Source organism: Mesoplodon densirostris, chromosome 18 (genome assembly GCF_025265405.1).
Source record: "Mesoplodon densirostris isolate mMesDen1 chromosome 18, mMesDen1 primary haplotype, whole genome shotgun sequence".
In the NCBI taxonomy this organism is placed as follows: domain Eukaryota; kingdom Metazoa; phylum Chordata; class Mammalia; order Artiodactyla; family Ziphiidae; genus Mesoplodon; species Mesoplodon densirostris.
Window position 1 is genome coordinate 25,649,886 of NC_082678.1, and position 23,882 is coordinate 25,673,767.

General features: G+C 52.7%; 1 protein-coding gene across 1 annotated transcript in view; it reads left to right on the plus strand.

The window, feature by feature from the left end:
* The window catches only part of PRKCA (protein kinase C alpha), a 380,941-nt gene that overhangs the window by 344,655 nt on the left and 12,404 nt on the right, over positions 1-23,882 (plus strand). Inside the window, exons 14-16 of the mRNA XM_060082984.1 lie at positions 12,324-12,404; positions 17,684-17,791; positions 18,878-19,018. Of these exons, the coding sequence (XP_059938967.1) occupies positions 12,324-12,404; positions 17,684-17,791; positions 18,878-19,018 (330 nt within the window). The remainder of the gene's footprint in view (positions 1-12,323; positions 12,405-17,683; positions 17,792-18,877; positions 19,019-23,882) is intronic.

Here is a 23,882-nt window from a genome sequence, read left to right on the forward strand (position 1 = left end):
GAGCTGCGTGTCTGGCCGTGGCTGTGGCGGGGCAGATGGGCCGGGGCACAGGGCCGTGGCTCCGGCACTGAGGGGTCGGGAGCTCTGGGGCTGGAACCCAAGGCTGATGGCAGGTGACAGAGCATGCGGGGGCAGGGGTGTGGCCCCGCGCCCCCCCTCACCCACCGCCTGGGGTCCCCAAGGGTCCAAGGTGGACGGGAAGTCAGCTCAGGACCCGAGGGACCAGAATACCGACCTCCCCAGAGCTTCTCCTGGCCTCTGGGGAAAGGGTTGTAGAGAGGGGCAGAGAATAAAAGAGGATCTAAAAGTCAAATGAGAAAAGACCTCATTTGGTGCACACAGCCGGGCAGCCAGGCAGTAAATTAGCCCCTGCCAAGCTGGGAAGAAATGGGGAAACGAGATAGAAAGAAGCCAGTGAGTGCCAGCAGCGGCCCCTCTGAGATCAGCGCCTCTGAGCCGCTGACCCCAACCCAACCCAGGCGGGCAGCCGCGGAGAAAGCCCTTGATTAAAGAAAGAGAACGATAAACCAGAAGACGCTTTCTTTCTATCAAAGGCCAGCTTCCCTCTGCGTCAGCTCACGGTCCAATGACTCCAGCGTCACAGAGAAGATGAAGCAGCCGCTTTCCCCCCAAGAAACGTTTAAAGAGCCCAGGCCAGGCATTTTGGGGGGGAGCTCTTCTTTAAATTATATAACTCTTCTCAGATCTTTTCGAGGAATGATGTTGGTTATATTACCTCATATATTTGATTGTCTGCCTGCGGCTCTTTAACTGTCTCATAATTTTCGTGGCCTCAGAGTTTACTGAGTTCAGCCTGTTCTCTGGAGCATTTGACCCCTTCTGTGATGTTGTGGTCCACGAGGCAACCCCCGTCTGTTCCTCCCCTCCCCCTCCCAGCCCCCCCTCCACAGATGACCAGCTCCTGGTGACTTAGCTGCCCCTTGATGGTGCCCGCTGCATGTGAGACCCAGGGGAGGGCACCTCATCGACATGAGTCTGTTTAATCCTTCAGTTGGATCTGCAAAGTCGGTGTTATTGGCCCTGTTTTCCAGGTGATGAACCCAAGGGGCAGAGATTCGTTCATTTTTCCCATGCCCCAGATCCAAGGCAGGCCAGGCTCTGAACCCGGGGCTGATCAGCTTCTCCCTGCAGCAGCTGTGGTCCCGGGAGGAGGGCTGCCCAGGGACTGACCACCTCCCTCCGGGGGTGCAAGTGAGCCTCCCTCCATCTGGGCCCCGTCTTTGTTTTCCAAGCACCAAGGACGCCCTGATAAGTCTTTACTCCAAGAATTCCATGGCTGCATGAGTTGGCCCTTCAGCTGGGGATTTGTTTAAATCTTGTAAAAATGGGTCAGAAATCACTGAATTCCTTTTCACCTTGCCACGGGGAGGAGGGGGTGGATGTCTGCACGGAGATGACCAACCTGGTCTCGTTGCCGGGTGTGGACCACACACTTGCCCCTGTGACCTCGTTTCATTCTAACAGCAGTCCTTGGGTGAGTGGCGTTATCCCTGTTCTCCAGACAAGGAAGAGGAGTCGTGGGGAAGAGAGGAGCCCTGTGCACGGCTCGTAGGTGGCAGGTGGCCGGGCCGGGGCCCTGGGCTGCCTGCCCCAGCGTGCAGGCCTGTGGCCCTAATGCTTCGGTGTCCCCTTCCACACGCATCTGTGAAGACCCACCAGACTGAAATTCTGGAAGATCTTTTATTCCAGCCGATTAAGGTCTTACAGGAGCAAAATGTGTTCCTGACTCCCAGTTCGTTCCTTCACTGCACAAGTGAAGGAACCCACAGTGAACGTCTTGAAAGGCTCCCTGCTCAGCAGAGGAGGCCTGAGACAAGGGGGCTCCAAAGGGGGCGTGGAGCAGTGAATCCGGCCCCGCTCTCCCCAGCCTGCCACCACAGCCTAGACCAGTGACCAGGGCCACAGTGGCCGAGCTTGAGAACCGCTCGGAGAGAGACTAGAGGCTGATGGTGGCGCACTCGATTCCGGATTAATTCAGCTCGACTCTACCTTAGCCCCACGCAGACGTGATGTTTCCGAGAAGGAAAGCCTTCCTGTTTGATTTCAGGTGGCTTTTTCTTTATCGTTGTGTAGTCAGCTCTGGCTATAGTTCTGCTCTTTTAAGAACTTGGGATGAGGTCTGTGAAATGGGGATACGACTTTGAGGCTGAAGTCTTGCCGGTAAGAAGCCTGGCCTGCCTCCAGGGGAGGGCTGACAGTTGTTTCAACTTGCTGCTGCTGTGTAACCACCCAAGACTTAACAGCTTAAAACCACAGCCACGTTATCGCTGGGATTCTGCCCGGCATGTGCCGGCTGCCGTGGCCCTACTGGGCCCTGGAGGGTGGTCCACGGGGGCCCCGGGCTGCTGGCTCTTGGCCGAGACCCTCGGGTCCTCCTCTCCGTGTTCTGTCCTCTGTGAGATTTCTCCTCATTCAGTAGTTTATCCAGAGCATCTCGCCACGGTGACTCCCAAGAGGGTACAACCCTGAGGCCCCCCAAAAAGTGGAGGCCCCTTAAGCTTCACCTAGAACTTGATTACTGTGTCATTCCCACCACCTTCTCCAGGTCGGAGCAAGTCCACAGCCAGCTCGGCGTCTAGGGGAGGTGATGTAAGTACTAAATCCTGGTGAGAGGCTTGGTGCTATCACGCTGCAGGGGCCATACAGGATGGGAGCGAGGGGCACTGTGGCCGTCTTTGGGGACAGTCCCCTGCACAGCTGGCTTTGAGCTCTGTGTGGGCCAGCAGAGAATCCTCAGCACAGCACCCCACAGGGGCAGGTCTCAAAAGCGCCGAGGACCCCGGCAAGAGAGGCCCCTGCCCTGGGTTACAGAGCCGGGATCAGCAAGCTTTTTCTGCTGAGGGCTAGAGAGCAAGTGTTTTAGCCTTTGCCTTCATCTAAATTTTAGATTTCTCCAGTTTGAGCAGCTGTTCCTGCCAAAAGGCTCGAAAGACTGATAGTCTTTGTTACATTTTTTCTTTCGCATTCAGGAAACTTAAAACCATGCTTAGCTCCCAGGCTGTACCCGGCAGGGTCGGGCTGGATTTGGGCTGCAGGCTGAAGTTTGTGCCCCCAACGTTACAGGGCTCTCGTCGGGTCTCCCCAGCCTGAGCTCTCCTCACAGGCTTGGGGTCTGTAGGGTCAAAGGGATGTGCCCACCTGGGGTCTGAGAAGTCCCTCCCAGGACCTGCGCAGCCTCTCCCCCGGTGCCATCGCCCTGCGGGGTGCTGCCCTGCTGGCGCAGACACACCTGCGTCCGATGGGCAGGTGGGACAGAGCTGGGACGTGCAGGAGGCTCGTCATGGCCATGGTGGAGGGGGGCGGCAAGAGCAGTCAAGGGGGCCACGTCTCCGCGTCTGAAGGGCCATCTCAGGGGCCCCTGAATTCTCCAGTCGAACCTGGCCTTCCGGGTTGTTGGGAAGAATTACAGGTGGAATCCTGTTCCCCCAAAATTGGTGTGTTGAAGGTGATGCCAGTGTGACTGTCTGTAGGGGCAGGGCTTTCCAGGAGGTCATCACAGCCAGACAAGGTCATTAGGGTGGGACCCCCTCGGAGAGCACTGAGGTTTTCATAAGAGACACCAGGAGGGCAGCTCACGGAGGACAGGCCGCTGAGAGCGCAGTGAGGGGGCTGCTGCCCTGCCGGCACCTTGACCTTGCGCTTCGACTCTCCAGAACCGTGAGCAGTAGACGTCTGTTGTTGAAGCCGTGCCGTTACAGCAGCCCGAGCAGAGCGCTAGGGGAAGTCCGTGTGCAGGGTGGTAGGAGAGAACAGCTAGTTCATACTGTGAGCTGTTTGTAGCGTATGTATTTAGGCAGAGGGTCTGTGGCCTCTGTTCCTCTGGCCCCAGCGCCCCAGGCCCGTACGGAGTCCTGGGTCTCGGCCACAGGTGAATGACGCTGTAAACCAGGATGCGTTTTTACCTACTCAGAATCAGCATCATCATCTCTCACCAAGCAGAACAGGAAGGAGGGGTGGGTAAAGGTCCCAGGGGTCGGGGCAGTTCCTCAGGTGTCCTCACCCCACTCCTGTCCTGCTCACATCGAGTGGGCACCGTGACAGAGGGTCGAGTCCTGGCTCTGCCCGCCCCCCCCCCAACCGCGGTGTCACTGCCTGCAAGCTGGCCGGGCCTCGGCCACGCCCGTGGGAGACGGGCACCGTGCCCAGTGCAGTGTGGCTTAGGTGGGGTTAAAACTTGGCCCCTGTTACCGTGGGTATCATATTCTTAGTGTATCTCGCTCTTAAGGAGGTTCTTGAAAATACCCGGTTGGCAGAAGAGAATCCAAAGAGGTGTTTAGTTTGTTGTTGTTGTTGTTTTGATGTAACAAGAAATTATGGAAGTTAGTTCGGCCTTGGGCTGAAGAGGTTGGGTGACCCAGGTCAACTGGGATGGTGTTTTCCCAGCCCTGGTCGCTTCATGGTCACCTTCTTGACTTATTCCTTGACAAGCAAATGTTACCGAGGAGCTAGAGGGAGATTAGCCCAAGTAAGAGGTTAGAGCTTTTGCACAAAGCCTTGAAATGGGAATGCTTTCTCCCCGTGTAACGCCATGCTGTTGATCCCTCATCTGAGGACCACAGACATCTCTCTAGCACACGTCCCAGTGTCAGACAAACACCAGGTGCGGGGGGCATCTTTCTGCCTGATCAGAAGTCAGGCAGGCGATTCAGAAGTTTACTCATGGCTCTTTCAGAATTATTAGCACAGCCACCGTGGAAGAGAGTTCGGCAGTGTCTTACGAAGCTAAATGTGGTCTTTACCAAACGATCCCAACAATCACGCTCCTGAGTATTTACCCAAATGAATTGAGAGCTTATGTCCACACAGAAACCTGCACAAGTGTTTATAGCAGCGTTAGTCATAATTGCCAAATCTTGGAAGCCACCAAGATGTCCTTCAGTAGGTGAGTGAACAAATAAACTGCGATACGTCTAGACAATGGAATATTATTCAACACTCGAAAGAAATGAGCTCTCAAGCCATGGAGGAAACCTCGGCATGCATGACTAAGTGAAAGAAGCCCGTCTGAAAACACTGCACGCTGTAAGAGCCCGACTGTTGACATTCTGGAAGAGGCAAAACTAGGAAGACAATAAAACAGATTGGTGATTGCTGGGGCTGGGGGAGGACCGTGGGCAGAGCGTTTTGAGGGCAGTGAAGCTATTATGTACAATAACAGTACAGTGGTGGGCACATGTCATGATGCATTTTCAAAAACCCATAGAATGTACAGCACCAGGAGTGAACCCTGATGTAAACCCTGGGCTTTGGGTGATAACGATGTATCCATGCAGGTTCAGTGATTGTAACTAAGATACAGTCTCGTGTGTTGGACTTGGCAGGGGGTGGGGTCTATGGGAACTCGCAGATTCCTCTCAATTTTGCTCTGAACCTAAAACTTCTCTTTAAAGCAGTTTATGAATACAAAAAAAAAAAAAAGAAGAAGAAGAAATGCAGCTTGGGTGGCCTTTCCCTTCCAAACAAAGGTCCAGGATAGAACTGGGAACAGGGACTGTAATCACCAGACTTTGAAAGCTCTGCTTTTGCCATCCCCTCCTCCCTCGCTCTCTTTTTCCTCCCTTGCTTCCTTCCTTTTCCTCTTCTGTGTTACTTGCTATTTAAAGCCAGGGTCAGTAGTTGCAGACCCTCTTTGTGTCACGTGATCCCCTTCAGGTCCTCGGGGAGCAGCATGTACACTGTCCTGCTCTTTGCCTTCCATCCCCTCCCCAGGTGTCAAAGAGGCAGAGGGGTGGTTACTCTAACTGGACCTTAAAGCACTCGTGTTGCCTTTAAACCCACATTTATTTATTTATTTATTTATGGCTGTGTTGGGTCTTCGTGTCTGTGTGAGGGCTTTCTCTAGTTGTGGCAAGCAGGGGCTACCCTTCATCGCGGTGCGTGGGCCTCTCACTATCGCGGCCTCTCTTGTTGTGGAGCACAGGCTCCAGACGTGCAGGCTCAGTAGTTGTGGCTCACGGGCCTAGTTGCTCCATGGCATGTGGGATCTTCCCAGACCAGGGCTCAAACCCGTGTCCCCTGCATTAGCAGGCAGATTCTCAACCACTGCGCCACCAGGGAAGCCCCCTTGTGTTGCCTTTAGAGACGTCGTTTTCTGTTCGCCCCAGTCCTGGCCACCGTGTTCATCTAAACGGGAAATATGTAGTGCAGACTCCAAACTTCCCATTCTCATCTTGTGCCAGAATTCCTTTATACTTATATTATGCATTTTGTCCAGAGCTTTCAAATATTGCAGATATTTCTCATGTGATGTACTAAGATCCTCGATGTGTAAGGTATCACGTTTTAGTGTATTTATCCATTTTCGTGTCATAATCCCTGAGACTCACAGGGTGCCCGGCCCCAAGAGACACACGATTAGCCCAAACAGTGGCAGTGAGGGAAGGGGCGGGGAGGGTGTGTTAATACCACAGAGAAGAGAATCCAGAAGTTTTGCTGCTCTGGTCAAAATTAAATAGTTGCATGAGAGGGGGATTTTTTAATCTGTTTTATTCACTTCTGTGCCCTGTGCCTGGAACAGCGTCCGGCACGTAGGCAGATGATATTTGCTGAAAGAATGAACAGAAGGTTCATCGTTGACAGAATTCCCAGGTGCTGACAATCATTTCAGAGTATTTAATACATGTTATTCATCCAGCCTCTCATCCAAAATGTTTCCTTCATCCTCCTGTGAGCCTGGGTTAGCTCACTGCCTTGAGTCCCGTTCACCCACCTGCTGTGCCCGGGGCCTTCCTGCTCCTGCCGTGAGACCCTGTGGAGTTACGCGTATTCAACTCACCTGCAGTAAACACACGTTTCTCTACATACCACGTGCTTGCCAGTATGTGGGGTGCTGGGGTTCCAGTATCTCAGATGAGGAAACGGAAGCTCAGAGAGGCTAAGCGCCTTGCCCAAGGTCACACAGCTCCCGCGTGGCCAAGCTGGGCTCCGGCAGTCAGGTTTGGAGCTTTCTTGCCGCACTCTGCTTCCTGCAGTGCTCTGGGCTGGGAGGCACTGCCCCAAAGTGGTTTGAATGGGAGCATCTTGGCTGAGAGTTGGGGATGCCTCTTCCATACCCCGCCCCCGATATGCTTCCTGTTCACCACGCTCTGGTCCAAGCCTGGCGCTGCAGGAGGTGGACACAGCTGGGAGACCTTGCCGCCCACTCAGCGACCTTCCAGCAAGCCTCTCGGCTTCCTTCTCAGAACCCTGAGGATGCTTTTCCAAACCGTCTCGAAGGCCCATGCGACCTTAGCAATCCAGCAGTCTGACGAGCACTTTGCATTTTGCACTCCAGAGGTCGGTGGTGTCCGCGGAGCAGGCTTGCACCAGATCCGCTGGCTTCTCCAGCCTGACCTTAGGGAGAGTCTGCCGTGCGGGGTGCTCGGGAGGGTGGCTCAGCCCCTTGGGGGAGAGCCTGGGGTTGAGTGGGGGCAGATAAGCAGCCTCAGTGTAACTCACGTGGCAGAGGCTTCGGGATCTGCGTGGCCCTGGGCTGTGGGCCCCAGAGCAGGGAGTTGGGGAGACGCTGAGTGAGCTCAGGGCCCTGCAGCTGTCAGAAGAGAACACCCAGAAAACACCCAGGCACGTCATCTTTCTTCCCAAATGGTACTATTTCAACAAGTCAGCATTTCCACCAGCTCCATGAAGAAGGCCTCCAGTGTCCCATGTTCTAGCCCGGGGGATTTATGTTTTTCGAAACAACCATAAGTTTCCCATTAAAATATTTTTATCGTTGATAAAAGGAAGAAATAATAGGGTTTGTTTCCCTGAGACAGTCAGAGGACTTGAGCGTGTTTTATGAGTAAAGGCCAAACGTTCTTTTGTGCTGCAGCCTGGCAAGGGCGGTCGACAGTCGGGCCGTTTACTCTAGCGTGGGCACTGGGGCTCGGCCAGGACACACGGTGGGACAGTGAGGACCAGAGTCCAGGAAAGCGCAGCCAAGGGCAGGAGCGCGAGTCCCCGGAACCCTTGAAGCCAAGCCTTCGGGGCCACCTGCTGATTCAAGTGGGCATCTTAGCTATTTAGACCCTGTTAAGCATTTGAACCCTTTTTTGGCAAGAGTCACCCTAACTGGGCCAGTTCCCGCCCTAGTGTCTAGGGAGCCACACTGACTCAAGAGCGGATGAACCTTCAGTTTAGAAAAATGGTCCAGATCGTGGAGGCCAAGGCCAGACGTCCAGGGCTCAAATGCCAGCTTTGCCACGTCTGGCTGTGGAGCCTTGGGCAGGCTGCTTAACCTCCCTGTACTTCATTTCCTCATCTCTGAAATCGGACGCTCCTACCACCAGGGTCTTGTGAGGGCTCCAGGAGCTAACAGACAAAGACCCTGGCACCTGGGGAAAGTCCGGATAGTGACATGGGCTCCAGTCATTGGTGCTGTAGTCAGTAGCATCTGAAGTCTCACCACCCTGTACCCCCAGTTCTCCAGAAAAGCTTCTGAAGCCCCGTCCACTTCAGGAGGCCCTGGAGCGACATCCTTCCAGCTGCTGTGGGCCTTTGACCTCGTAAGAGGCAAGAAGCTGCCCCCCACCCTCTGCCCAGGTCCTGTACCCAGGCTGGAAGGAGGCCACTCACACCCCGCTGTACAAGACAGGCAGCCGCTTGTAGCATCCTGACAGCCCCCAGGCACCTGACTCAGGGAATTATAACCATGATGATCGTAGTAACAAGTAGCAGTGAACCTGGATGACAGTGGCCCCGGGGTTCTGTCTCTGGCTTCCCCGTGCCGCAGGGAAGGCCGCCAGCCCCAGCCCCGCCTGCCGAGCCTGCCTCTCCTTTTGTGAGTTTCTCTGCAGTGGGAACCATGTCACCGGGGCAGCCCCTCGCCAGGGGCCTGCAGGGGGACAGGCATTGCCTGGGCTTGGCTGCCAGCTTCCAAGTGCCAGAGATACCTGCTCCCGTGTCCGTCGGGGACAGACCCAAGACAGCCTCCCGTCCGTTCTGTGGTCCCTGAGCTGCGTCCTCAGCCCAAAGCTGGCCCCCTAGGCCAACAAGAGCTGGGGAACTGGAGCGGATAGTAGGAGCCAGTAGAACTCAGTCTAGACCAGACCTGAACAGTAGAAGTAAAATGCAAGCCCCAACTACATTTAAGCAGCCACGTTTTCTTAAAAACTTAAAAAAGAAATAGATGAAATTAATTTTAATATCTGCTTTAACCCGGTATATCCAAAATGAAAAATTAGCCATGAGATATTCTGCATCTTGGTTACTAAGTCCTCAGAATTGGATGTGTATTTTACACCCAAAGCATTTCAGGCTCGTTCGCGCTGGCCGCATGTCAGAGGCTCGTAGCGGCGCGTGGCTCAGTGGCTCCCGCATGGGACAGTGCAGGCCTACACGGCTCACAGGGGATAGCGTCACCAGCACCCTAAATCCTGTGCTCCTAAGAGTTCAGATCTTCCGTGGGGCTCTCTTCAACACTGCTTCCCCTTTGCAGTGAGGTTTGGGGGTAATTTGGAGGTATTTGTGACTAGCAGCTGCGTTGAGGGGAAGTACACTTCGTGCTGAACATGCGTTGGCAGCGGTGGGGTTGCCCCCATCTCTTGTAGCTTAGATCTTTGAACCGTCTCATTTCATCCAAGGCGTGAGCCAGGGGTGACAGACTGTGAACGACTTCAGGAGAAAATGCTCCAGCTAAATCCTAACCCCCATCCTATTATTAACAATTAAAGGCGAAACCTTGTAAGCTCAGTGCAGGGTGAGCTGGCCGGCTCCAGGGGCTGACCAATGCCATCGCCCAGAAAACAAGCCATTGGCGCTCAGCCTCCTGCTGTCCTAAGCCTTGGAGGAAGCATCAGGTCTTATCAGCACAAGTCAGAAGAGCTTAATGGACCCTGAGAAGCAAGTTGGACCAAAGCTGACAAAGAGTCAAAACAAACGAACAAACCAAAACTTCCCCTGGGCCTGGCTTTCAGGGTTTGTGAATCATTCTGACCAGAATCGGGGTTTCCACACCCTTGACTTCTGATAATTCTCCAAGTGGGTGGCATCTTCCAGCACCCGAGCAGAGGGGTCTGGCTGGTGAGACCGCTCAAGTATGTGTAGAAACAGAGTCCGGAATAAAGCGTGGTCTCCCTCATCCAGCCCCCACTGTTCTTCAGCCTCGTAATTCGCACAGCAGTGCGAGGCCTCATCTCAGCCTGTGTTCAAAACAAGCGGAAACTAAAATAGGTGAACCACAGAGTTTTACTGTAGAGCACAGAGACCTATATTCAATATCCTGTAATAAGCTATAACGGAAAAGAATTTTTTAAAAAGAATATAGATACATACATGTATATATGTATAACCAAATCACTTTACTGTACACCTGAAACTAACACAATACTGTAAATCAACTATACTCCAATATAAAAAAATTTTTTAAAAACCCACTAAAACACTGATTAATGAGAACAGATTGCAGGGCCTGGTTTTAATATAGTTACAAGGACAAATTTTACTCAAGTGTTTTTGAAATATAGTTATGACAACTGAAGTGATGATTTCAAATCTCATTAAACTAATTCTCAAAGCCCTTTGATTCATATTTTATTAGTCCCAGTGCGAGCGATTCCATGTATTTGAAAGCCATAAACTGTAGTTTTAAAATATGCATGTCAATTTTCAGAGCACCACTTATTACCTGATTGGCTTTGGGCAAGTTCCATAAGCTTCTTGCATCTCAGTTCTGTCCCCTAAAAAATGAGAAGAATAATTTCTGGCTCATTGGGTTACACACAGTGTGTGCAGAGTTATCTGATACATAGTAGGTGCTTGGTGGGTGTGTCTTTCGTCTCCCAAATAGGATTTCTGTTGTTCTTCTACTTGTTCAAGTCAGGCTTTGATGCAGTCATTTCCCGTCTGGGGACTGGTGTGGCCGCCACCATTTCATGTCATTAGGGAATAAATTAGAGGCTCATTTTGGTAGGGTTTTTTGTGCTTTTTATGTTTTCAGAAAAGAACAAATGTAGTCTTCAAAAGAAATTAAGGCCTCTTTGTAGGTTCCTTTGATTATCATTTTCTTGTCAAGGAAACGAGCTATAAAGCTGCCAGATTCAAACGTGTGCCCCCTTGTCCCTGCCCACACCGGGGTACGTCAGAGGAGTGTGCATTGCTCGCGCCACGGGGAGAAATACTAGGAACATGTTAAAGGAATGGGGGTGAGCAGACGCACAGGAGGTTAGCTGATGTCCTGGCACGTTTAATGAGACATAGGGGCCATTTGGAAGATACCTGGAGCACCCTGAAGTCCAGTTTTTCTGCAGAATGGCAGGGGGGTTTGCTCCTGTTAGTTACGTCCTGGCCTCGAATCCCGGGGCAGATCCACGGGTCTGGAAAGTGTGTGCCTTTGGCACACAGCCTACCTGGGACGCAGCCGCCGTGTTGTGATAAGTCACGCCTCTCTTAGAAATCTGAGTCAGTATTACCCCCTTCCACGGGGCGGGGCGGTGGCGGGGGAGGTGTAGGGCCACCGTAGCACGTCTGAGAGTCTCAAAGGGGCAAGGTCCCTGGGCCCATCCCCAGCTGCAGACAGCTTGTTTCATCGATTCCTCCCCCCGCCCTGGTTTTACTGACGTATCTAAACCAAATCTAAGATATCATGTCATTTCACCCCTAAATACTTCATCTCTCATGCACATCACCCCTGCATACACTCCCCTCTCACTGAAAAGGACACTTTGTAACTAATCCTCGGACCGTTTATCCCACACGATGATATTAGCAACAATTCCCACAATGTCATCTGATTCAAGACCGTACTTTAATTTTCCCAATTTCTTTCTACGTTTGGGTGGTTTGAATCAAGATTCAGACAAGGTCCAAATCTTACACTTGATTACTGCATTTTTTGTCTCTTTCAAAAACATTTCAAAACGTCAGTCCTTCAGCAGATGCCCTTGGGCCTGTTGTGCAGCCCAAGGAAACTAGCATGTTTCCTTTAGTCGTTTCTCCTCCTCCTCATCATCCTTCAGCAAAATTCTGTAACATAGTTTGATCTTCTTATTTATCAGACCTTTGCTCTGAATGGCCTCGGGCTTTTTCCACAAATGAAATCCACCTCAGTGCCCAAATCTTTTTCATCCAAGAAGATAAGTAAATCTACCTTCCAGCAGTGCTGTGGCATCTCCCGGTGGATTCAGAAGAGGAATTCCAAAATCATGGGGCGAGAGTTCTCTGTGTGTCTGATTTGAAGGGTCCCCTCAAAACCCAGCGACAGATGTTACCATCACCTCCTTTGCATGAACAGAGTGTGTAAATGCCTACACGCTTGACTTCCCTGTTCCAACATAGGCTTTCTGATTGGCCACTAAATGTAGTCGATGTGTTTTGTTTTCACACAGATAATCGCTTATCAGCCGTATGGGAAATCCGTGGACTGGTGGGCCTACGGCGTCCTGTTATATGAAATGCTGGCCGGGCAGGTAATGTTTCCCTGTGTTTTCATGCTTGTGTGTCACCACATAACATGAAGGCTTCAGCTCTGTAGGGACCACAATAGCAGGACCTGGCCGTGTGGAATGGCTGATGCTGGTCTGACTCCCCTCATCCTGGTGAAAGAGGGAGAAATTGTACAGAAATTATCTTCTAGTCCTAAAAACCCAAATTGAAAGCTACACCCTGGAGTGTAGACAATACAGCTTTTGCATCACCCGCAAAAGTTCCCTGCACGTTGAGGACAATGGTGGCCTTTTGTTTTCGGTGTCTCAGCTCTGGGGTGGGATTGGGCTTCACTGCACGTTTCTCTGCAGAAATCACCCCGGCCACTCCTGTGTGTAGAGCCGGTATTACTGTAAAGGAAGAAGTTAGTTAAACTGGAAGGGGTGTTTTAATACCCTCTCCCGTCTGCCCTTATCTCTCCTTGGGTAATTCATTGTAATTTTCACAAAAGCCCAGCGAGGCTGAACTTCCAGTTAAGAAAAGGCAGATTAGGTTTCCCTTGGCCGTGTGACATGTGTCAGGTAAGCAAGGGCATTGCTGCCTAATGTGGCACTTTCTAAGGTGGTGGCCTTAGGATCTGTATTACTAGGGTAAGTCACACTCGCTGCTGTTGACAAATAGCTCTCACCCCCACATCTCAGTGGATCAAGAATGACTGCGGTGCATTTCACACATTTCAGATCTCTGCCATTGTACCTACTAATGATTCTGTCGTGGGCAGCTTCTATTAACTCTCAGCCCTCAAGTGTGCCAGGGAGTGTGCCCCTCCCTAGCCAAGAGCCTTTGTAAGAGAGAATGGAAAGAATTACCCCCATCGCGTAGCAGAGCTGCCCCCAAAGAAATCTTTGAATCTTTGTTCCTGGGGAAAAGTCACCCTTTCTGACATGTTACATCCATTGACTCATTTATTATTCATTCAGTGCGTACTTACTGAATGTGCCTGGGGATGGCTGTGAGCAACACAGACAGAGACCCTTCCCTTCAGTAAGATTACAGTCCAGAGAAAGACAGTAGACAGGCAGATAAGGAAATGATGTGCGGGCCCCTCCTCGGCATCCTTGGGAACTGGTTCCAGGACTCCCACGGGTAAACCAGAGTCCTTGGAGGCTCAAGTCCCTTGTATAAATGGTGTGGTAATTGCATATGACCCAAGCACATCCTCCCATACACTTTACATCATCTTGCTAGTACTCAATATACCTAACACAATATAAATGCTATGTACCTCGTTGTAATTGCAATATAAATGTTATTTAAGTATTTGTTGGTATGTGGCAAATTCAAGTTTTGCTTTTTATTTATTTATTTTATATTTATTTGGGGCCACACCGCATGGCTTGTGGGATCTTAGTTCCCTGACCAGGGATCGATCCTGGGCCCTTGGCAGTGAAAGCGTGGAGTCCTAACCACTGGACCACCAGGGAGTTCCCAAGTTTTGCTTTTTAAAACGTTTTGGACTTTTATTTCATTTTTGATCTGCAGTTGGTGGACTGTAATAGTGATAAGCTAAGAAGAAAAGTAACAAAGCAGAAGAACATAGAGTGCTGGGGGAAGGTTGAAATTTTAGCTCAGATCGCCAGGGAGGGCCTCACATAGAAGATAAAGTTAAGACCAGAAGGAAGTGAGAGGATGTCCACGTGCACATCCGGGGGAGAAGAGCATTCCAGACAGAGGGAACAGCCAGTGCAAAGGCCCTGGGGTGGGAGTGTGCAGCTTTGCACTTAAGGAACAGAGAGGAAGCCGCCCATGTGGCTGGAGTGGAGTGAGCTAGAGATGGAGAGGAAGAGGGAGCACCAGGCCCCGGGCCATGGAGACCATCGCGAGACCATTGGCTTTCCCTCTGGGCTGGGAGACCCCCGTGGTCTCTCCTTTCTCTCTTTCATTGTGTCTTACATCATATAGACACTAAAGTTGTCTTTTAGGTATTAAAAGATGAGGTTCCACCTATATTTGGTCTTTATTTCTCAATGATGTTGAGACTTGGTACTTAAAACGTGATTTATGTATTATTTATTTAGGTTTCTTCCCCCAAGGAACCATTCTTCTTAAGGCTATATGCTTCCGTGTGCAAACACAGAAAAGCCAGTTCTGTAGAACCATTGTCAGCGAGACAGCCGCTGGCAGAACACAGATCGCCTGCACCTTAAGTTAATTTCCCCTCCTTGGCATTTTAACAGTAAAATTTGCCTGAATTGTTTGCCCCCGTGGGAGCTATCTGTTCATAAAGGCACAGAAAGCTGAGTTCCCCGCAAGACCCCACTCAAACGTTCTGACTCCGGAGTCCAGGAAACAAGCCCTGCTTTCATTCAGAGTCACATTTGCATAGGCCCACAAAGGCGGTTGGTGGGTGGAAATGGTCTGGATCCCTTTCCAGGTCCGGTGCACATCACAGGACGGAAGAGGCGCTGACTATTGGCCAGGGGAGACCAGGATTCCTGAACACGGGCCTGCAGCGAGCCCCTCCCCACCGTCCTCCCTCCCCAGGACTCTGAGGACTTCCTTCCCCGGGAGAGCTTGGGAAACAGCACTCTCCTGCAGGGACGTCCCCTTTGGGGTGCACGTTGAATTCCTGCCTTATTTGCAGACTGTCCCTGAGGCCTTGGACTTGAAGATTCCCACACCCACTGGCTCCAAACCATTGGGCACATTTTCGTTGTTTCCCCGCCAGCTTCTCAGTGTCACTGAGCCTGCCTGAGGTGACCCCTTACAGCGGTCATCATCTCTGCTGGAAATGGTGACACTCCTTACATACGGCATTTGAAAGGCATCCCACATTCGGATGCAGCGTCGGGTCCAGCTGCGGGTCCTCTAACTCTCCGCCGCGTCTGCCACGAACACGGGGTTTTCATTTCCGAACGCCCTTCTGAAGCCTTGCTGCCTCCTCAGTGCAAAGTTAAACACGTTCCTGGGCCATGACTCAGCCCAGAAAGGATAGTGAAGGCTCTGCTCAGATCAACCCCCCCAGGCTACAGGGAATGGATGTCGTTATTGAAAAGAGAGATTAATTATCAACTTGGTGGGGTTGAGGTCTAAATGTATCCTCTTTAATCACAGAGGGCTGAAGATGAGCAGGGAAGAGAAGATAGTTTATTGCAATTTTCTTCTCATTTGCTTTATTTATTGTCAGCAGGCAGGGGGACAGTTGAGTGTAAAACAGCCTGAGTCTTTCTGCAGTTCCTGGATTGCTTGACAAATATGATCACTTTCGAGCATAAATAGTATTTACCCGGCCCTCTAATGAGCATCTTGCTGCTCAGAGCGTCCCGGGCATGCATCGTAAAGCGCCCAACCCTCTCCTCTTTATGTGCCTTCCCGCCAGGGTCACTTATGCTTGGTCTTCATTCCTGGTGACTCGGTAATGAGTCCTTTATCCCAGAACTTCAGCCAGAATTGTCCCTGGGTACTCCCCCCCTACCCCGCATCAGTGATCTGTACATGACCACGGCAGGGCCCCTGTGACCACTGACTAGTAAGTGATTCTGGAATCATTCTGGGAAGCGTGAACCACCACCCCTCACTTGCCTATTTAAAATCCACAAATTACACATCACCAAGGAGAGCACTCCCCGTTCAGAAATTTTTTACACCAAGCCAGGTCTTTAGTTAACAGGTAGCTTAGCTTGAAACAGTGAGTCCAGATCTGTAGAAATCTAAAAATGTCACAAGGATGGGGGAAAGAGGGAAGGGAAGCCATCCAAAATGGTCCTGTACTCGAGGACTTCATCGCACATCACCCCTGGGTCCCCAGGCTCAGTCGCTGGGGAGGAAGGTGCATGTGACTCTAACGCTCCACCGTTGACCTGCCTTCAACACCAGGGCCTGAGAGCAAGCAGTGACCTGTGAGAGTGCTCCAGGGGTGACCGGGAGAGATTGAACGGGAACATCAGAATGTTCTCATCATCCCACACCTGGGAGTTATTCTTAGGATGTCAGGGAGGAAACAGTGATGTGCACAGAGATGTTGATAGAAGCATCCGTTATTAGAAGACAACGCTGGAAGCAGGTATATATGTGCCCTGGACACACGAGTCCATCTCTGAGGATGTGTCACCTCAGCGGCGTCAGCCTGACTGGGAGCACCGGTAGCTACAGAGAAAACGTGGTGGGGCAACAGTCAGTGAAAAACAAGGAACTCCCCATTACACGTCGTAATTTGAAAATAACTGCCTGTTTTGCAGGCGTCCCAGAACAACAGGTGCTCAGGAGAAGTAGGTTGATGATGTCAGGCAGAGAAGTGGTGGTATGGGCAGGGGGACCGGCCTCCATGGTGGCCCTTGGCCAGTACCAGCGTCAGCACCCCGCGCCCTTCATTGGGCACTTACTGGGCACAAGACAAAATCTCAGACACTTTAGACTCACCAGGGAGCCCTGTTTTACAAATTGGAAAACTGCGAACGAAAGAGGTGGCTCACTTGCCCACGGACACCCAGCTAGGAGGAGGCAGGGCCCGCGTTCTGGTCCAGAGCCACCTGGCTTTAAAGCCATGAACTGCCCCCGTGCTGCCGTGCCCCTCACTGTCCCGGTGGGGATTGTAAACGCAGTAGAAGGGGACAGAGAGGTGCCCAGGGGACGCTAAGCCCCCGTCACCGCCACCGTGCCAGCGGCAGGCCCCCGACAGAGCAGAGGGCCCGGGCGTGGACTCCTGGGCCTGGGGAGAGCCCTCTGTGCCCGTGTTCTGCACCCCTTTCACCCCAGGTTCAGAACCCAAAGGCATCCGCCTTCTCCACCCTCAGGCACCCTCTGAACGCAAGGCTATCTGTAACCTCACTTGATCGCAGTGAGATTGTTTAACACATAATTACAAGATTAATGGGTTAATTGTCATTTATTTGCAAATCCTTAAAAACATTACTCACAAACATCTTCCCTGAAGATTGTTTGGGGTTGCCCAGAGCAAGGCAAGGGACAGAGGAGAAAATGAAAAGCACACCCGACCGCCAACCTAATTAAAGACAGCCCGTTGGGCTTCCCTGGTGGCGCAGTGGTTGAGAATCCGCCTGCCGATGCAGGGGACACGGGTTCGTGCCCCGGTCTGGGAAGACCCCACATGCCGCGGAGCGGCTAGGCCCGTGAGCCACGGCCGCTGAGCCTGCGTGTCCGGAGCCTGTGCCCGCGAGGTAATCAAGCTAAGCCTGCAGCCTGCCGCGTGCATGTGGGAGAAGCCCACTCTGTTTCCTGGTGCTGGGTTGGGTGTGCAGGCGCCATGGTGAGGTGCGGAATCACTCAGCCTAGGCGCCCCCCATCCCCCTCTCTTCCGGAGCAGCCTCCGTTTGACGGCGAGGATGAGGACGAGCTGTTTCAGTCCATCATGGAGCACAACGTCTCGTACCCGAAGTCCTTGTCCAGGGAGGCCGTTTCCATCTGCAAAGGGGTAGGTAGACTTGGGTTCCTTTGGTGACCGTGGACAAGAGGGTCCATTGGAGAGATGCCATCCAGACACTTCTGAGAGACACGGTGGGGGGACCACATGCCCACACCACTGGGTTTGCAGTTAATTTGTCACCCTTCTTGTGACAGCATTGGTTTTTCTGAACCGTGTGAGTCTTTGAGAGCATCTTGTTCCGGGCAGTAAATAGGCATGTGCTGCTTGTTATATAGCATCCTGTGTGATACTGGCCTGTGATACTTCTGGCGCACACAGTTTTTAGTGATCGCGTGCCTTTTTATGTATGTGTTCTTAATGCGCATACAGAATGGCAGCTCCTAAAACAGTATATAAAGATGGCTATTTGGGCTTCCCTGGTGGCGCAGTGGTTGAGAGTCCGCCTGCCGATGCAGGGGATACGGGTTCGTGCCCCGGTCTGGGAAGATCCCACATGCCGCGGAGAGGCTGGGCCCGTGAGCCATGGCCGCTGGGCCTGTGCGTCCGGAGCCTGTGCTCCGCAATGGGGGAGGCCACAACAGTGAGAGGCCCGCGTACAGCAAAAAAAAAAAAAAGATGGCTATTTAAATGCTTCTTGTGTTTGCCTGTGGGTCCAGATTGCTTCCCCGTTTCCTTATCACAAAAATCACTGTAGAAAGGCCCACACGTGTCCCCGTTGTGTGAGTCAGCATCACTCAGAGCATCCTGAGACGTGGTCCAGGCATCCCTGCCATCAGGGCTGGGGGCAGAGCAGGGAGAGGGCAGGCTCTGGACCTGGCATCCCTTTTCCCCTGGTTTTTGAGGGGGTCTTCCTGTTTCTCTTTCTTTTTTTTCAGCTTTATTGAGGTGTAATTGACAAATAAAATGGTCATATATTTAAAGCACACACTGTGATGGTTTGATGTATGTGTACAGTGTGAAAGGACTCCCGCAGTTGGGTTAATACATCCGTCACCTCACATCACCTTTTTTTTTTTCGGTGAGACCGCTTCTGTCCTGCAGTCAGCGGACTCAGTTGTACGATCCGGGACTGTCAGCTACAGTCGCCAGGTTACCATGCTCCACGTGAGAGCTTTCTGTCCTCCCACTTTCTAGCTGATGACCAAACACCCCGGCAAGCGGCTGGGCTGCGGGCCCGAGGGAGAGCGGGACGTGCGGGAACACACCTTCTTCCGGAGGATCGACTGGGAGAAGCTGGAGAACAGGGAGGTCCAGCCGCCCTTCAAGCCCAAAGTGGTGAGTCGGGGCCGCGGCCGTTTCCTGAGCCCTGTGTCCCCGGATCCTGGGGGCTTTGTCGGCAGAGAGGAGGCTGCTGACCGCCGGCCCCTGCAGGCCCCGGCCTGGCCCTCGCATGCGAGGTCTGCGCTGACCCTGAGTGTCGGGGGAGCCTGTGGCATCCGTGCCCCACAGAAGGCAGGCAGCAGAGTCCCCCGGACGACGCGAGGACCGGGGCAGGTCGGCTTTGGGGCCTGGGCCTCACGCGCCCCACGTGGCTGTCGTCCTTGCGCCGAGCCTCGGCAGGACCCCCGTCCGCTGCAGCTCTCCTGGCTTGGCCTCGCCTGACGGGAGCCCTGCAGCGTGACCAGGTCTCAGGTGGCCCCCCAGCGGCCCGGGCGCGGTTCCCACGCCGGCCAGCCCGGCCGCGAGGGCTGTGTGCCCGCTGTCATCGCTGGCACTGCTGCCTTTGTTCAGACGCATCCTGTCTGACTCCCTGGAGACTCCCATTTGTTTGGGGTTTTTTTTTGCATTTATTTGGCAAACACTACGCCCCAGGCCCTCCCTGCTCTCAGTGCTTTACAGATTCGTTCATTTAGCCCTCACCGTGACCCTGTGAGGTGGCTACAGTTGTCCCCAGTTTACAGTTAAGAATCCTGCGGCACAGAGAGGCTGAGTCACTTGCTGGAGGACACACAGCCGGTGGGTGGCAGAACCAGGGTGCAGACTTCGGTGTCGTGGCCCGGGACCCTTTCCCCATCGCACAGCACATCTTCACGTTTACGCCTCTGGAGATAAACCGAGAGTCTGTAAGATGTCTGCCCCCTCGCTCACCCCACCTGCGGCCGTGCCGTGCCTCCCAGGAAGTCCCGCTTTGCCCCGCACCCCGTTTCTGAGGGCCGGGTGGATCCATGTCTTCCAGCTCCGCCCTATCTCGGCCAGGATCGGGTGGGCTCCCGAGAGCACCGGGTAGCAGCTTTGTACCACAGTCGGCTTCAGAAGCATCCCCGGTGGTAACGCAGCCCAAATCTGTCTCGTCTGACAGTTGCCCCGTGAGCTGGCCAAGGGTACCCTCCCGGGGCGCTAGGGTACCGGCTGGGCAGCTCAGGGCTTTATTCTTAGAGCAGCAACTTCCTCATCCAATATGCTTATGTGGCCTCTCCTCCAAGAATAAAACTGACGGTGGCGAGCCCACAGATTTTATTTTTCCGAGATACTTTTAGCACGAACTGAAGAAAACCTAAAATTAATCGGGTCAGTTGACTTCCTCCTGAGTTGGCATTTTAAGGAGGGCCCTTATGTCTCCGCTGCGCCGTCTTCTCTGCAGCGAGTTCTGGGCACTGAGTCAGGAGGCTCTCCTAGGAGAGGATGCCGGCCCTCGAGGTTACAAAACCTGGTTTTAAGAGGGAGGAAGATGATGACAGTGATAAATGGCACTGCCGGCGGTCTCAGAGGAATGTTGTTAGGGACTTTCTTTCTTCCCTTTCATATCTCTTTAGCCTTCTTAAGTTAAGTATGAAAGTTACACAGTAGCAGCCTACACACAGCTTAGTTTCTGTACAGGAACAACGTAGAGACGCACGCTGACCCTGCTCTGCCTGTCGGGCAAAACGCAGCTACTTGTCAGTCACGTTCCAGAAGGAGGCTCCATGCACGAAGTCAACCATGATATATCCATCTTCCTTTCCTGTTTATTCCCACCTCACTGGCAGAAGAAGTTACGTCTTCGCATAGCTTCCCACCTATGGCTACAGTGGCCCTGAACTCAGATCGGGGGAAGCCAGGAGGTCCTTGGCTCTGACAGCCAAGAATGCACTGTTCCCCGTGGGCCACAGAACTCACTGGACGCGTGGTCACAGCTCGTGGCAGGCAGTTGAGCCGGGAGCCGGGTCTGGGGCGGGGAGTGTATTTATTTATTCCTGGAACGCTGCTGCTATCTGGTCATTGTTCAACCGAGTGCTGGTTAAATTTTAAAAAAAGAATAAACTGCCTCTGGCTGTGAAGAAACAGCCCCCAAACTCACAAACAGACGTGGAAATCATGGACCGAGGCCCTGAAACGGACGGATTCGTGCGAAGGGCCTGTCTGGTGAGAGCTCATCTGCTCGCGGTGAGACGGCGCAGGCAGAAACCCACGTTGTGCTGGGGAGTCTGGACACAGAAAAGGAAGAAGCTGGGAGAAAATGCAGAAGGACAGGGGATGGGAGAGGCGGGAAGCGGAAACCACGGTGGGTGCGAGCGGCCACAGGAACAAGCAGCAGACTTTTTGTCCCAAAGCAGAAGAGCGTCAAGGGCATGGGGACAGGTTGGAGGGTTCTGGCCCCTGGAGAGATCATCCCTACCGCAAGCCCCCTGCACGGCCGCAGAGTGAGGCCCTTAGCTCGGGAAGGGGCATCTCAGCGGTCTCCCGGGACACTGCGCTGGGGCGGGAAGACCACGTGCCAGGAGCAATAGTGGCCGTTTCCACCTGCAGGAAGCGGCGTGAGGCACGCTGCTGTCGAGGCTGCCAGAAACGCGGGGCTTGACACGGCGGCAGCAGAGGAGACCCAACGGCCTCTGAGTCACCCCGCGAGGGGGCTTCCTGGCTTTCTCGGGGGGAAAGCGTGGCTCCCTCACCCAGAGCCAATTACAAAGTCAAAAGAGTTTCTAGATAAAACACGGAGCTGCGTACTCTCTGACGGGCAGTGTTGTTACTTAGAGAGGGATGCAGTGGTACCAGCCCGGCTTTCGCTGCTGAGAAAACCATCAGGCAGGTACTTCTGCCAGAGGATCTTCCTTAACGTGTGCGGGGAACCCGATTCTGAGAGCAGCTCTCCTCTGAGCAGTGTTTATAGCCCTGGCTGGCTGACGTGTCTGTCTTGGCGAAGTCTGCTTGATGCGTTTGTAGCAAGTGCTGGAGAATCAGTTTCCCTGAGACTTACTGTATTAAGGACTGTTGGCCCCTGGCTCCCGTGAAATCAAGGCCTCGGTTATTGTAAATACCAGCAGCAGGTGCCCGCAGTTGTCGGGAGATCAGGCTTGCCTTGTAAGCTTGGGAGTCTCATGTTTGTTTTAGTTATTACTTTCGTTTTGGACCCTCCAATGAAAGCTTGTTGCAGAGTCACTGACTTCCCTCAGAGAGCTGAGCTACTGTACCAGTGGGCAGCCAGCGCTTCCCTGGAGGGTCGGGGCTCCCACGGTGCCCCGGCTTTGCTTACCTTCCTGTCTCCCTGAAGCTGCACCAAAGTGCCTGGAAAACGTGCGGTTCCACCGTCCCAGTGCACAGCGCGATGCACTGGGTCCACGAAGAGACTGCAGCAGAATGTTCCATCCACGGCACCGTTAAGGGTGGGTCTGCAGTGCAGCGGCAGCCTGGGTTCTGTTCAAGGCCACACGTGAAGGGGGGCGGGGAGAGGGGTGACAGTGTCAGGTGGGTGGGACCGTGGCCTTCCCCCCGAGGGGGGCGAGTCTGGAGGCTCAGGGGTGCACCAGCTCCAAGAGGGAGTCGGGAGCCTGCCCTGTGGCCCCCCACAGTGGGAGAATCCGTGTCCCGTGTGCGATTGTGAAGGTGAAGGTGATTTGCTAGAAAGCGGGCCCATCCTCGCGTGCGGTTTCTTTGGAAAAACCGAAGCCAAAGCAAAACCAGACAGCTGTGCTCTGATGCTCTCCTGGAGGGTGTTAGCAGCTACGCGGCTTCCCTTCCTCCCTGTGGAAGAAAAGCACAAAGCAAGCTGGTTTCAGTTTTCTCTTTACTTGCCTCTCTGTAAAGGAGGAGGTACCACGGAAGGACGATGCCCAGCATCCTGAGCACTCCCTGAAGAAGGAAAGCTCTTTCTGTTTGCTTTTCCTGAAACCATAAAAGGCCTGCATCTTAGTCCCTGCAGGCTGCCCTCAGAGGCACACGCGAGCCCGAGATCCTGAGCCAGTGTCACTTTGAATTTTGTAGGCGTTTATCCTGATTTATTATTCATGTGAATAAAATGCCCAAGAACAGCCTTCACATCTCCATTCAGCCTACCCCCGAGAAATAACAGTCTACACAAGTATCGGAAGCAGAGAGGTAGTTGGTGCTTCTCTTTTTGAATTCTATCCATGGGCACCAACGAGCAGAAAATTTAGTTCACAGGCCGGCCAGAAGCGCCCCCTGTACTGAAGTGGTGATTAGAAATTAATCTACAAAGCGAACACTGAGAAATATATCCAGGATTGATGGGTGAGCAGTGCACTGGTAGGCTTTCTTGGGAAATTGCTGTCGTTATTTTATCAAAAAGAGACAAAAAGGAAGAGAAGGACTTTCCTCGGGTCTGCGGTGAGATGCACAGTCCGGTTCATTTTCCTGATGGCCCCAAAGTCCTTTTTCTCACAGGGTCATTAGTTTGTTTAGATGGTTTGATGATCAAAGTTAATGCAGTATTCTTTTTAATATTTTTTATTTATTTTGAAATAATTATTAATTTCAGACTTGCGGAAGAGTTGCAAAGGCGGTATAAAGAATTGCTGCACCCCTCCACCCACATTCCCTCACTGCCAACATTTCAGCACGTTCCCTGTGTCATTCTCCCTCTGCACCTCTGTGAGGGCGTGTAGGCGAGGACACACGCGGACATATTTTCTTTTCTGAACCATTTGAAAGTAAGTTGCAGACGTACACCTAAATAATGCCTCTTTACACCTAAATAATTCCATGTGTATTTCCTAGAACTAAGGACATCCCATGGCACTGTATTCTTTTGATAATTGCTCTGAGAAGTTATTTGTACGGGGTAGCAGCTCTCCAGGTAACAGGAGAAGACGACCCCGGGGTGGACAGCAGCCTCGGGCCGCATCTAATCAGTTCTTCCAGGAGGCAGGTGGGGTTCATCCTCTTGACCTTTCCGTGGAACCAGCAGCAGTGATGCTAATTAAAA